Below are 14,735 nucleotides of genomic sequence, written 5' to 3' on the forward strand. Positions count from 1 at the left end.
CATTGTGTGGTCAGTAATGGGGTAATTTAAAGTTTCTCGGATGGTTATGTGTTTCGGGTAAAATATGAAAATTGCGGTGTGTTTTGTGGGAATAGTAATATTGATGTCTCCGCTATGCAACATCTACTCTGCTGTTGCAATGTGCCTACTATTAGTATGCATGGAATGCGATGTTATGGCATGCAACGCAACCACGTATATGCCTTTGGCACACGGGTGGTATGGCCCGCTGTGCATGGGCGCACAGCAGCCGTCATAGAGAAGTGCTGGGGGGGCTGGACAGCTGTGAGGTGGCAAACGCTGGAAAGAACACTGGATGGGACGTGGACGAGGGGATGTGTGTGTGAGCGGGTGTTGTGAAAATGTAATTAGGTAAGATTTACCTCGAAGCCGGGTCACGTTTCTTCGTTGCTCCTGCTCTCCTGCTTTTGCTTCCAGGAACAGGAAGTAGGCAGCCAGGCTTCCTCCCCTGAGCCAATCACAATGCTGCGATGTGGCGGTGGGATTGTTAATTGGCAACGGGACAAGGCATGCAGCCAGGGGCTGGAGGGGTGGGCATGTTCTCCATGCAGGCTGTAATGTGGCCAGCATTACGAACAGGGAAGTGCGCATGACTGCTTTGGGCGGCCTGAGTGGGCCTACCAAACAGTCATTGCACACTTGAGTGGGCATGCCAATCCGCCCGTGCCTTGACCCATGCTTGGAGCAGTCCTACCCACCCTCCCACCCGCAAGGGAAACATAGCTGGATACATCAGTAAGTTATCATCATGTGATGATTGTTCCTCCTCTGCACTACTTGAAAGCAGTGGGGCGACGCTCTTCCGCCATAGCGGATGAGCCGACACTGGGGGTGCGTCATCTACGTGTGCTAGGCCTGGGGGACTGGACCCTCAGACATCCTGCGCTACACGTCCAACCTTCTCCTTACCTGGACTTTGACACTGTGGCGCAATCCGCTGCACTCTCTCCAAATCTGTGACTCAGCCTGAAGGAGCCTCAGCCAGGAGGGATTTCACAAGCCTGGGTACAGCAGTCACCGCCAAGTCCGGTGGTGAACCTCCCGATGCAGTTGATGCAGCAGGGCACCCTTAGGCGTAAAGTTGCAGCGCTCCCGCCGCACAAGTTCGGCACAGCTGAGAGGCCTTACCCTCTACAGCATCCGGCCAGCCCAACATCATCTGGCCTGTGATGCAGAGAGGCGGCACCCACCGTTGGTAATCCCGTCCGTGCACCCCGGTGTAGTGGTGAATCGTAGTATGCGATGCAGACCTCCCTACGTTGGGGCGCAGGAGCTCCTCTACTATTGACAGCTCCAAGGTGCACAAGTCGGTCTCCTCACATAGGTCAGCAACATGTCTCCACGCGACCTGCCAGACTTCACCACCAGGTACATGCAATCGTGGCACCTCAATGTCTACCGTCGCGTGTCATCGACTCCACAGCTCCTCTGCATCCCACTCCAGGCTCCAGACGCAGTTCCAGCAAGGCATCCAGGCTCCAGGTGCAGGTCCAGCGAGACATCCAGGCTCCAGGCGCAGGTCGAGCGAGGCATCCAGGCTCCAGGCGCAGGTCGAGCGAGGCATCCAGGCTCTAGGCACAGGTCAAGCAAGGCATCCAGGCTCCCAACGCAGTTCCAGCAAGGCATCCAGGCTCTCATCCTGGTCATCCTGGATGTAGGCTGGTTTGCAGAGGGTTGTTGATGTGTGCTGCACTTGGCCCAGGCTCCTCCTTTCTGCATTTTTTTTTGTTTTTATACCTAGTTACTATTTGGTGTTGACTAACAGGCTATTTTTTGCATTAGAGACAAAAAAACTCATGTTGGGCTGGCTAACGTGAGTTTTTTTGCCACTAATGAGCCTATTGGTAGTTTTTGCCCGCTAACGCCGGATTTCCTATCACCTTTGCGCTGATGTTAGCAGCAGTTTTCACCACCGTTCAATGAAACTATCGCCTGTTAGCGGCGTGTTGTGAATACACCGCTAACACGGCGATTAAAAAAACACACTCTAAATGCGATTAGCGTTAGTTTTCACCGAATGTTGAGAATATTCCCCAATATCTCTCGCAAGTAAAAGCGCATGACCTAAGGCATGTTCTGAACGCAGTTCCATAAAATTTAGCAGTGGAAGTAAAGAGGCTCTGCTCTGGGGGAGGGTCAAGCACAAGATGGACAAGGAAAGCGACCGTATATGAGTCAAGCAAATGAGAGTGACAATAAAGCCAAGCTGAGATGAGAAATGGGTGAGCTTTAAGCCTACTGTAAGATTTTGGAAACTGACCGTATGTCTTTTGCAACCAGACACCATGCAGTCTGGTGGGCTCTGCCTAATGAGGTTTGTAAGTTCTTTCTATGTGCTCAACGAATCGGGTCACTTCCAAATGTATATGCAGATGCATGACAGTGCAGATGTAGAGAAACACAAGTTGCATTTTGTATTTCTAAACAATTATCAGCATGTGCTTGGCTTTCACACTACACATTGCACCTTTTTCCTGTACCTATGCACTTCTAAAAAGGTCGAGTATGGCTTTCACCCACGGCTTTACTGAAAGGTTACATATGCCAACTGACATTCATCCATTTGTTACCAAGTTTTAGGGGTTCATGCACATGCACAGGGGTCTGTTTTGCTGTATCCCAGATTCAAATGCCAGTAAAACCAGTCAGAAAAGAGTGTGTGATCACAGAAAAGGTGGCTTTAGCAGTGACAGAAACGTCGGAAGGTGCTCTGGTGCCCTCGGTCATGCCGCTGCACAGCCCTCATGCAGTAAAAGGGAAGTTCATTTTTATTCACAAAGCCGTCAGAACGAAAAAACTGAGAGTTGAATTTTATTTAATTTAGAAAAAAAATGCGAAGGTAGAAATCCAGCCTTGTTGAGCGTAACAACACTCAAAAGGCACGGTTTGATTCTCTTGATCCCGTCCCCGTGTAAACATTGTAATATGAACGGTTTAGATGAAAGGAGACTGAGAAACATTACCAGTCCAGCTTCGAGCCACAGCTGAGAGGCCCTGAAGTTGGTAATAAGACTAACATGTTTATGTTTGCTTTCATGACCCCAAACGCACCTCCAACCGCGGGCGCAGCTAAAGGCACCCAGAAACGGGGGTGCCTTCGATTCTGGAGACATGGCTCACTAAGCACAACTCTTGTCTCACAAACGGGATGGTTAAATATGTGAATATGTACATCTCGTAATACCCACGAGAGGATGTAGTTATAAGATAGTTCAAGGCATGCTTATTGTACGTAGATCATATATGTACTCATTATTTATATGGATTTTTTTATTTAATATGTTCAAAACGAATGCCTGTCTATACTTTCTTTATTTATGAATGTTTTAGATTATTTATAGCTTAATTTACCCTATGGATTTTTAATCTTTTAGTTACGTTGGAATGGGTCTGGCCATCTCATGTAGCACCTAGAAGAAATCAGGGCTAGTGGGGACGCTAGTATTCATAATAGGAGTAATAATGTTTGCATTTGAATGCTATGTATTTCAAATGATGATTGCTTGAGTTCAGTATACTGTGAGTCTCCTACAAATATTGGTTGTCAGGGTCTACAAGAATTCAGGCTGAGGTATCCCGGGAAGCCAGGAGTGCGAGGAACCCATGTCCTGGTATTCCACAACAGCGCTATATCTGTCTTTATACCAAGGCTTAGGCCGGACGGAGAAGGTTTGCATCATAAACACTGAACCTCTTAGCACTCATCCCATACTTTGAAAATGTAAAGCATTGTTGATTTCCCAGATTGTACTAAGAAGAATTCTCCCCCCATTAGTCCAAGTGAACAAAGGTTCGAGGCAGAGATTTCACTCTTTCTGTAATGTTACAAGATGTGAAATGCATTGTAATTTCCAGTTAAACAATGAGAAACCCCACAAAACCAATACAGATACACTTATAAATATGACAAGTTCCAACCTCTGTGCCTCTGTAGATGCAGGAAGCTGGGATTGAGTCAGGGTCGGTACCCCCCTCAATGACTGATCCTTACATCCATGCCAGGCATAGTCTATATTCAACATGACAAAGGGCCCAGTGTTGGAAGGTGCTTTTTGGAGACTAGCTACAACTATTTATTACTTTTTAAATAATAACGATATGGAAGAGATAAGAAGGTCAGGGCACTCGAGAAGACTGCACCAATCAAGAAAATGTGATACAGTATTATAAATGAAAAGAGATGTGGTGCAAGAAGCCAGGGACGTGACCTTCATGCGCCCCTAATATTTGGTATCACCCAAAAAATGCACAAGACAGAAGTGGCTCAGCACACAACTTAAATGCAGATATAACGGACAAGATTATTCGTCACAGTCAATAAACAAACAAATGAGTAATGTATCCCCAAAGATTCACGATAAACTTCGAAGTCTTGAAGATGAGTTTCTCTTTATTTGGTAATTCAGATTTTTCATTTAAAATTACAGCATACAATTCATAGCCAGTTTATAGCCGACGCGTTTCGTCCCAACTGGACTTCTTCAAGGCTTGCGAACAGTAATTTTAGTAAAATCCACACAAATTAGAGTTTTCCATTTTCTCTTATTCTGTAATTATGCGGTCAGATGTCTAAGATCTCAATATTGGCCTAGACCCAGTGTTGGTATGGAGTAAAGTGTAGAAAGGAAAGGAACGATGGCCTTGATCGTGCGATATGTTCAGAATCACCGGGTCCGTGCTCCGTATATGCCAAAGGGTCAATACAGATACACTTATAAATATGACAAGTTCCAACCTCTGTGCCTCTGTAGATGCAGGAAGCTGGGATTGAGTCAGGGTCGGTACCACCCTCAATAACTGATCCTTACATCCATGCCAGGCATAGTCTATATTCAACATGACAAAGGGCCCAGTGTTGGAAGGTGCTTTTTGGAGACTAGCTACAACTATTTATTACTTTTTAAATAATGTTGAACAAGATAAATTGCCCCAGACAGCTCATTGCTATTGGTGATGACATCGGTGTCCATAAGCACCTTGTTCATAAACTCCGTTGCTTCTTGTAGGACCTAAGAGATCGCCTGTGGGACATTTGTGATAACCGGAAGGAGGAAGCCGAGCAGGAGCGCAATCATATCCTCAACAGTGGCTGGCTGCAGGACCATATTGGCATTCTCCTCAATCACTTCTTCTCTCTGATGCAGGTACGAGTAACAGGGTTTGCTCTGCATGTTTGACCGATGCTTTAAGAAGCACTTATCGGCATTCACGCCTTCGTATAAAAATCACGATCAGTTCTAGAAAAAATGAATCTTGCAAATATAGTTTTATTTGATATGAGATTATAAGAACTCACGACATAGGACCAGATGTAGGAAGCCAAATAGCGAGCGCAAATGCTGAAGTTCGCAGAATTTTAGCGTTTGCGATCGCTATTTGGCTGCTTGCAATGTAGGTAAGTTTAAACCTACTCGCAAAATAAGGAATCACAAAATTGCGGGCGCAAATCCGATTCATTCCTATGGGCCTCGTGGCCCATAAGAATAAATGGGAAGGTATTCCTTGATTGCGAATCTCAATTTGCGATTCGCAATTAAAGGAATAATAAGGAATCGCAAATATTTTTGCGATTCCTACCTACATTCAATTTTGCGAGTCCTTAATAGCGATTCGGTAAAAATTGCTATTAAGGACTCGCAAAATGGAATTTAACTACATCTGGCCCATAGTCTTTCCAAGTGCACATGTGTTTTACTTCCTAGCCCGTACCATCTGTTTAAAAATTACAAGGAAAGGCAAAATATAGGTTTGGCTCTGTATTAGTTGATAAAAACATGCCCTTTTTTTTTTAGCTCAAAATGTGTATGTTTTTCTATATTCTCCCATAAGTTATGTCCAGTGTCCATACAATTTCTAACAACAAGTTTGCTCGTGCAAAGTAGCAAGTATGGCCTTTCTCAAGGTTGCCCGGTATGAGGCATGGTCAGGTAGCCACACGCCCCACAAAAGGTGGGGCTGCTTTTACATGCCTGGTAATTGGTACAACTGCTCTCCAAACTCCGTTAACAAGTATGGTAGGGTCTGCATCCTCACTAACCGATATAGCCCGTCTCTATATTGCCCAGTAGCATTCATGCCCATTATGGCCAGGCGTGACCACCAAGGTTTTAGGTGAAATAATGCTTAAACTTTGAATCTTTGAGAAGTGGCATGGGTAATCAAGAAATTATGGGTCTTTATCTGAGGAACAAATGTCACATTAAGAAAAGATTACGAGTCCCTGAGGGTCATTTTGTGTGACACGCGATTGACAGGATCTTGAATGGTTTATGTTGGTGCCAAGCTTGATTAGACAGGACTGTTTCTTTACAGCTTTACTTTTGACTGAACATGGTAGATTGGTAAGTGAGACGTGCACAGAGCAGGGGTTAACCTTTATGTCCTAGCTGAACAAGGTGCTTGGTGGACAACAAGAATCAACCTTTGCTTATCAAGACAATATTTCCATCAAATGTGAGCTTTTATTTTCAAGGGCATTAAAAATGTTACATCTGTTGTTACCATAGAAAATCTGACCTGTTTTAATCTAATATTCTATGGTGATAGCATGGTCTGTATAATACTATAGCTTACATATTTGTCACTATTATACTGCTTAGGAGCTAGTTTTGATGACACAATATTAGTAGTCACACAGTCATATTACATGTGCCTACATAGTCAAATAAAGGTGGTACGTATCAAGAACGAATAGGGCAGGAAATTAGGCTAGTTGGACGATAGGACAAAAGGAAAACATGAAATGGGCATCAGACTATATACAGAGTCAGCAAAAGGACTACCATTTTCAGTGCAATGTATGCCTGGTATCATGAATTATGCAACCATTCTCTCTCATGATTACCAAGTGAAGGCAAGGGCAGGAGGAAGAAGAGAAGAAGACTTCAGAGTGATTTTTTTCTGCCAAGGAGGGTGCAGTGACTTAAGAATAGTGGAACAAGAGCTTTATGGGCTTTCAAGCATTGTTGATGGTCTGCCAATGAGTGAAGGGAGTACGGTAGCAAAGAAAATGCTGCTGGATGATTTGAAGCTCCCTTGGAAACTGAAACGTTTGTTGTGCTTTGAAGAAACATTGTTGGAAAGTGAGCACAGGTTAGCCTTTCTTTTGACACCAGGGGTGTAACAGAGGTTACAACAAGACAGCTGATAGCATTTACTGGCAACATTTTAAGGCGTGATGGACCCCAAAACTCTGGTTACGGATTGGGCTGCTACACACCTCTTCAGCCACAGTTCAATATCTAATTTAAACCCCTTAGAAGCACAGGAAATCTACGATATATAATCTGGAAACTGATGAGCATGTAGAGTACTACAACAATACGCTGAAGGATCCCCTTTGTCAGGGAAAGGAATCAGAGCGATGTGCTGATCAACATTATACACAAGGAATGGCTTTATATAATAACATAGGGTAAGATCCTTTGAGAATTTAAGAGGAATAAAGCCCAGCACATGATTCTGTCCAAGTTAGTTAGAAAAGGCCAGGAGTGTGTTTGTGAATGAGAAAGAACATTTCAGAAAGCTCAAGAAATAGCAGGACATGTTGAAAAAGTGGTTTGATGAAGACTGTGAGATTGTTGTGAATATTAGTTATTTATGAAGATAAGACAACCCCTGGGGTATAAAAAAGGGTTATCTAATAGACACTTCTAGCCTCAGATTCCTTACCTTAGAATTATCCCCAGGCATCAGAATGGTTCAGACATTTTTCATGAGCAGTACATATCTCCGGTACCATTGTCTGAGCAGGAAGTGACGTGCATGGTGCCTATTTGGGTGCCACTCCAGTGCTCTGGTGTCAGTACTTTACTTTCCACGTCAGTCAGAGGAGATCCGGAGAGAGCCACCATGAATCACCTTTCTGTGACTGGCTCCTGGTGTGGCAGGGATGTTAATAAGGAAGGCTGGATTCAATCCCTGCGGTGGCTTTCAAGGACAAATGTCAGACCCGCACTTCATGTGTCTCTGGTGCCTTGACCGTGACCACAATGCCAAGACCTGTGTTGATTGTTACACCATGCACCCCAAGGCCTTCAGGGAGTGATCCCTCAAGCTCCTTGCCACTCGATGTGCGATGCGTAACGGTCTCAATCCCAATAAAAGGTAAGATCCCAGGATCGATCCGGGAGCCATCGATCTTCATTGCATTCGAAGTTGTCCCATTCCGGTATGTTCCACAAGAAAAAGAAGAAGAGCAAGAAGTCAAAGAGATCATGGACTTTGCCCCATCCGTCATAGTTTTCTGCCAAGACAAGGGAGCATCGACACTCGAGGCCTGGCTCCGCGATTGCTCCTGCGCCTGGGCCATCTCCACATCTACCTGAGTTTTCTAGAGCAGGAGCGACCACTGCTCAACTTCCAGAATTTTATGAGATCATGTACCTGATATTTGGGCAGCCTGTCCCAGCTGGAGTACATTTGGGCCCCACAGAGTTGGTAGAGTCCCCTACTGGTCTGCTGGCAGGTTCGACCTTGACGCAAGTCTGGCTCCTTGGATCCACAGATGGATCAGGGCCGGCGCTGGTTGAGCCACCTAGACTTTTCCCGGTGCTTGCCCCTCTGCTGACGCTTGCAGTGCTGCCGGTGTCCTACGGGTGCACTGTCCCCATTCTCCTCTTTGCCTCCGACATGGAGCCGGGTGGGAGCTCGTCCGACGCAGACTAGAGCCATGCCCTCCAAGCTGGAGCCTGGCCCTATTCCTATGTGCTTGGACTTGGGGAAGATTGGGAGGGGCCACTGTACCCTTATCAATACCAGCCCCAAGAGCCCAATGGGGACACCTGGTGTGAGGATTTGGCGGATCCCAGTAAACTGGACACCTTGCCAGACACTGGCTTGGTTCCCCCTCCTACCGTGTCTATGGAGGAGGGATCCTCATTTCCTATGGTGGTGAGGAAGGCAGCCTAGGTCCTGGACTTTAAACTATCCTCTGTGGCAGTCAATACTTACATTTCGACAGAGGGACTTCAGCTGGGAGTCACACTTTCAGAACAGCTACTCCCATTTAATGAATTGCTCACATATGTCCTTGTCAGGGCCTGATTCAAGCCCTGCACAGGGACTCCTGTGAACAGGACAATTGCCCTATGCTATTGCCTGGCTCCAGGGACTGAAACTTCCTCATCCCAAAGAGCTTGATGGTCCAAGCCTCCACTTACCGAGTAAATCCTGGCCCATTTCCTACCACCCCACCGGATAGGAAATCCTAAAGGCTGTACACATTTAAAAAGAAAATGTTTTCTTCCTCCAGCCTGGCACTGCGCTCAGTGAGCACCGCATGCCTTTTTGGCTGTTACCCCCATTCACTCTGGAATTTGCTTGTACAGATGCTTCCTATGGTTCCGGAGGAGGCCCGGGTCATACTCTGCCAATTATTGCTGACAGGAGAGACGCAGTTAAGTTCACAATCCGATGTGGGCTGGAACCGACTCATTAGGCAGAGCGGTTTCTTTGTCAATAGCTTTATGGGGCCACCCCTGGCTGAGGTTGACAGGCTTTTCAGGGGGGATTAGGCTTCGCTGATGGACATACCCTTTGATGGCTGCCATCTCTTCAGAGACATGGCAGATTCAGCACTGGAGTGCTTTAAAGATAGCAGAGCTACGGTCAGGTCCTTGGGCCTTTCCATTGCCCTTTGCCAGCCCCAGTACACCTTTTGCTCCTTTCATAGACACAGAAGGGGCTTCCATCAGCTTCTCGCCCCACCCAGCCACCACGGCATGCAAGCTTTCCAGCCCCTGCGTGGCCAAGGACACGGTACCCGCCGACCCTGTGAGTCAAGTTGCCAGTGGTCTGGCCTTTCCACCACTTCTTTGGCAGACACAGCTTCCCAGCCTCTTTAGTTTGACCTCTGACAATCATGGGCAAACTAAGGAGGGCTCTGGTAAATGATAAATTATTATATTTCTGCCATTTAAGCATTTCAGCGGATGCCAGATCAGCCATTCCTTTTCAAATACCCTATTGTACATAGTTTCCTAAATGGTCCCCGGCATATGTACCTACCAGTGCCTTATTTTATGCCCCAGTGGGACCTCAGCCTGGTTCTTCCTGATTTGTGCTTTTTTTTTAGTCTCTCCATAACTGCTCACTAAGACTTCTAACCATCAAAATAGCCTTTGTAATGGTGATAACATCTGCCCGGAGGGTCAGTGAATTACAGGCACTGTCTGCAAATCTTCTATTCCTTACCCTCTACCCAGACAAATCAGTCCTTCAAACTCAAGCATCCTTCTTACCAATGATAGTAACTCCTTTCCATGTAGACCAGTTCATCACTCTGCCAACCTTTTACCTCCCCCCTCTAAAAAAGAGGGGAGGCTATACCTAAAAAAAAAAATAATGTTGTTTTGCCTTGATTGCACTCATGCGTACTCGGTGGCCGAACAACAAGTTTGAACTAAGAAAAGTAAGATGGTGCAGAAGCTAAGCATAATGGATAGGGCTCTCCATCAAAATCTGCTACCTATTGGCCAAAAAGCAACAACCAGAGGGCTTATGCTCTCACCCTTCCATAGCCAAGGCTGCAAACACTGTGCCCACGGAAATCCTGTCCTGGATATCTGTCAAGCAGTAACGTGGGCTTCGTTGCACACGTTTACAAAGCACTACTGCCTGGACAGTCAGGTCCAGCGTGACGGGCACTTGCCCACTTGGACTTGCCCATTTGGTCCTACAGGATTTTTTTGCCTTATCCATATTGAAATACTGGGAGGTATTGCTTGGGTATCTGTTTGAAGGCTGAGAATCTGCAGCTAGAAGTCTCTATCAGGTGAACATGTTACTTACCTTCGGTAACATCTTATCTCGTAGAGATTCTATATAGCAGCAGATTCCTTACTAACCCTCCCGTCCTCCCCACTCTGCAAACGGATTATAGTGTAAAGGATTCACCCTTTTAAGGAGCCTTATCTTTGCACAGCAGTGATTAGCGCTTTGGGGTGGCACCTATATCGCCACAGCACACGTCACTTCCAGTGTGGATGACACCAAGTGGAGCCGAACTATGCCACCTAACGGCTTGCAGTGGTGCTGATCATTAAAAGTTTCCAGACCCCGTGTGATGCCTGAGGATTATTCTACAGTAAGGATTCTCCGGCCAGATTCTCTAACAGATAAGGCATTACTAAACAGAAGTAACTTCTTTGTAAATAACTGGAAAAGGTACTAGGACAGAACCTCTGCCCTTCACTTATCCTCCTTACTCCATTCAGCTTCAACCCAATTGTATACACCTCTGTGGGTTCTGCTTCCACAATCAAATCAAATCAGGTGTTTGTTAAATGCGACTACTCACCCGTAAGGGTCTCAAAGTGCTGGGGGATGTGGGGGGGGGTCGCAGGTTCCAGTCCATCAAGGAGGGGGTCTGTCTAAGAGCCTGGTTTTGAGGTTTCTTGCGAAGATGGGAAGCAATGTTATTTGTCTGAGGTGGAGCAGAAGGTCGTTCCAGGCTCTGGCCGCGCAGAAGGAGAAGTAGCGGCCTCCCGATCTGGTCTTTCTGGTGCGGGGGACCATGGCGTAGGAGAGCTGGGCTAATCGTAGGGTCCTTTGGGGTGTGTGGAATTTGAGTCGGCTATTCATGTATGCTGGTCCGGTGTCGTGGAGGGCCTTGTGAGCGTGGGCTAGCATCTTGAAGGTGACTCTAGCTTCGATTGGGGAGCCAGTGGAGTGTGCGCAAGTGCTGGGACATGTGGCAGTGTCTTGGCAGGTTGAGGACCAGTCTTGCGGTGGCGTTTTGGATGTTCTGTAGCTTGTGGGTGAGGTTTTTGTTTATTTCGGCATAGAGTGCGTTTCAGTAGTCGAGCCTGCTGGTGACCAGGGCATGAGTGACGGTCTTTCTGTGATCGAGGGGGATCCATTTGAAGGCCTTACTTAGGAGGCAGAGGGTGTGGAAGCAGGAGGACGAGACTGAGTTGATCTGGCGGTCCATTTTGAGCTCTGAGTCCAGGATGATTCCCAGGTTGCCTGCGTGGTCCGTGGGGGTGGGTGGGCTTCCGAGGGCGTGGGGCCACCAGGTGTCGTTCCAGGCATCTGTGTTTGGGCATATGATGAGTACTTCCGTTTTGTTGGTGTTTATTTTTAGGCAGCTGTTTTTCATCCATTTGGCAATGGCTTCCATGCCTTATCGAAAATTGTGTCTGGCGGTGTTGGATTAGTTGGATAGGGAGAGGATGAGTTGGGTGTCGTCTGCGTATGACACAATGTTGAGTCTGTAGGTCCTGATGATTGGTGCGTGCGGAGCCATGTAGATTTTGAAGAGCGTAGGGCTGAGGGAGGACCCCTGGGGGACTCCGCAGGTGGTAGGTGTAGGGTCCGAGAGGAAAGGGGGGAGTCTGACTCACTGCGTTCTGACAGAGAGGAAGGAGCGGATCCAGTCGAGGGCCTTGTCTTGGATCCCTGCGTCTTGGAGTCTGCGTATTAGGGTGCGGTGAGAGACTGTGTTGAACGCCGCTGAGAGGTCGAGGAGGATGAGGGCTGCTGTTTCTCCTTTGTCCAGTACGGATGTCGTCTGTTGCGGCGAGGAAAGCGGTTTCCGTAGTGTGTTTTTTTCTGAAGCCGGATTGGGAGGAGTCAAGGATGTTGTGCTCTTCGATTAATGTGGCGAGTTGCCTGTTGATGGCTTTCTCAATGATTTTCACTGGGAACGGGAGCAATGAGATGGGTCTCTAGTTTTTGAGGTCGGTGGGGTCCGCCGAGGGTTTCTTCAGGAGGGGGTTGATCTCAGCGTGTTTCCAGTCATCAGGGAATGAAGCAGTTGCCAGGGAGCGGTTGATGATGTGGCAGAGCATGGGTGCGATGGTGTCGTCGGCTCTGTTGAAAATGTGGTGGGGGCAGGGGTCCACGGGGACCCCGGAGTGGATTGACTTCATTGTCTTCAGTGTGTCTTCAGTGGTGAGGGCTGTCCAGTTGTCAATCGCTGGCTTCAGGGTGTCGGGGGTGGTTGGTGAGGGTTCAGTGTGTTGGTTGTCTTGGTCGAAGTTGTCGTAGATACTCTTGATTTTGTGATTGAAAAAGGTGCTGAGTTTGTCGCAGAGGTCTTGTGAGGGAGGGATGTCGGTGGACTCTCTGGTGAGTTGGGCAAACTCCTTAATGATTTTGAAGAGTTCTTTGCTGTTGTGTGCATGAGATTCTGTCTTCAATTGCCTTTTTCCTCCTTTTTCTGATGAGTTGGTGGTGGGCGTTGGTGGCGGCTCTGAAGTTGTTGTGGGCTTCTGTGGATTTGGTGTTCCTCCAGGCCTTTTCGAGGCAGCGGCAAGTGCGTTTGGACTCTCGAAGTTCGGTGGTGAACCATCTAGCTTTCTTGGCATGGGTGTTGTTGCTTTTCTTGAGGGGGGCTATGGTGTTGGCGCTGTCGGAGATCCATCTGTGCATGATTCGGGCTGCGGTGTTGGCGTCGTCGTTTTCCGCGATGGTTGGGGTGAAGTTGCTGAGTGATGAGGTTAGCTGGTCGTCGTTGATTCTGGTCCAGTTTCTTCGTGGGAGCAGGTGCTGGTGTCTGTGGATGGTGGGTGTTCTGAAGGTGAAGTGGACGCATCGATGGTCAGTCCATGGGAGTTCGGTATTGTGGCTGAAGGTGATGGATTTTCCTGTTGTGAAGAGGGGGTCAAGGGGCTGTCCTGCTAAGTGCGTGGGTTCGGTCACGATCTGGCAGAGTCCAATGTTGTGGAGGTTGTCCAAGAGGGATGTTGTACTGGGGTCCAGTTGGTTGTCGAGGTGTAAGTTGGGTAGGGTGTAGTTGGTGGACGCAATGGCATGCGGCTAGATGATGTCCGTGATAGAGTTGGCGAAAAGTCGGTGGGGTCCAGGAGGTCGGTAGATGAGGGTTCCTCGGAGGGTGGAGGTAGGGCTGGCCAGTATCTTGAAGTAAAGGTGTTCCATCAGGTCTGTGGGCTCGTCAGGGAGTGTGCTCAGGTAGAGGGTGGATTTGTGGAAGATGGGGATTCCTCCTCCTGTGCGGGTGAGGCGCTCATTCCTGGAAATCTTGTATCCTTGGGGAATGGCAATGGTTATGTCCGGTCCCGAGGTGGAGTTGGTCCAGGTTCCGGTAAATAATGCTACGTCCGGGGTAGTGCTGTCGAGGAGGTCTCAGATTTCAGTGGTGTGTTTGTGGAGGGATCGGACGTTGAGGAGGATGCATTGCAGGGTCTTCGGTTTGGTTGTGTTCTTGCGGGCGGATTGCGCTGGGTCAGTGGTCTTGGCGGTGCTGCAGGTGTGCCGGCAGCGGTGACAGCTGAGGGGTCCGTGGGTGTCGGCTGGTGATGCTAGCTTGCAGTTGTTGTTGCGGCCTGGGTTGAGAGCGTGGGGTGCCGCTGGGTCGTAGTGTTGGCGGTGCAGAGATCCAGGGTTCCTGGCGCTGGTCGCAGACGGGTCGCGGACAGGTGCAGACGAGCTTGCCTTTGGCGCCCCGGCGGCCATTAAATAGGGGTCGGGGAGGGCTGGACAGCTGGGAGGTGGGGAGGGGAGCTGGATTGGGCAAGTTGCACTGGTCGTGCTAGGGGTGAGGGGCAGCAGCGGCGGGGAAAAACGGGCTGAAAAAGGCAAAAGAAAAAAGGCAAAAAGAGAGAGAAAATCACAAATAAGGCAGCAAAAGTGCGAGAAAGAGTGGAGGAAAGACACAGAGGACACAGGAGAGTGAAAGGGGAGATTGAGATGAGGGTAAAAAACAAGTGAAAAACGGAGGAAAGACACAGAAGGAGAGTGAAGGCGGAGCT

At 48.0% G+C, this 14,735-nt stretch overlaps 1 protein-coding gene across 1 annotated transcript in view; it reads left to right on the top strand.

Moving 5' to 3' along the window:
• SPEF2 (sperm flagellar and cilia associated 2) overlaps positions 1 to 14,735 on the top strand; it is a 1,083,747-nt gene that overhangs the window by 455,929 nt on the left and 613,083 nt on the right. The window contains exon 22 of the mRNA XM_085631001.1: positions 5,028 to 5,165. Within this exon, the coding sequence (XP_085487127.1) occupies positions 5,028 to 5,165 (138 nt within the window). The remainder of the gene's footprint in view (positions 1 to 5,027; positions 5,166 to 14,735) is intronic.

This window comes from Triturus cristatus, chromosome 2_1 (assembly GCF_964204655.1).
Source record: "Triturus cristatus chromosome 2_1, aTriCri1.1, whole genome shotgun sequence".
Lineage (NCBI taxonomy): Eukaryota > Metazoa > Chordata > Amphibia > Caudata > Salamandridae > Triturus > Triturus cristatus.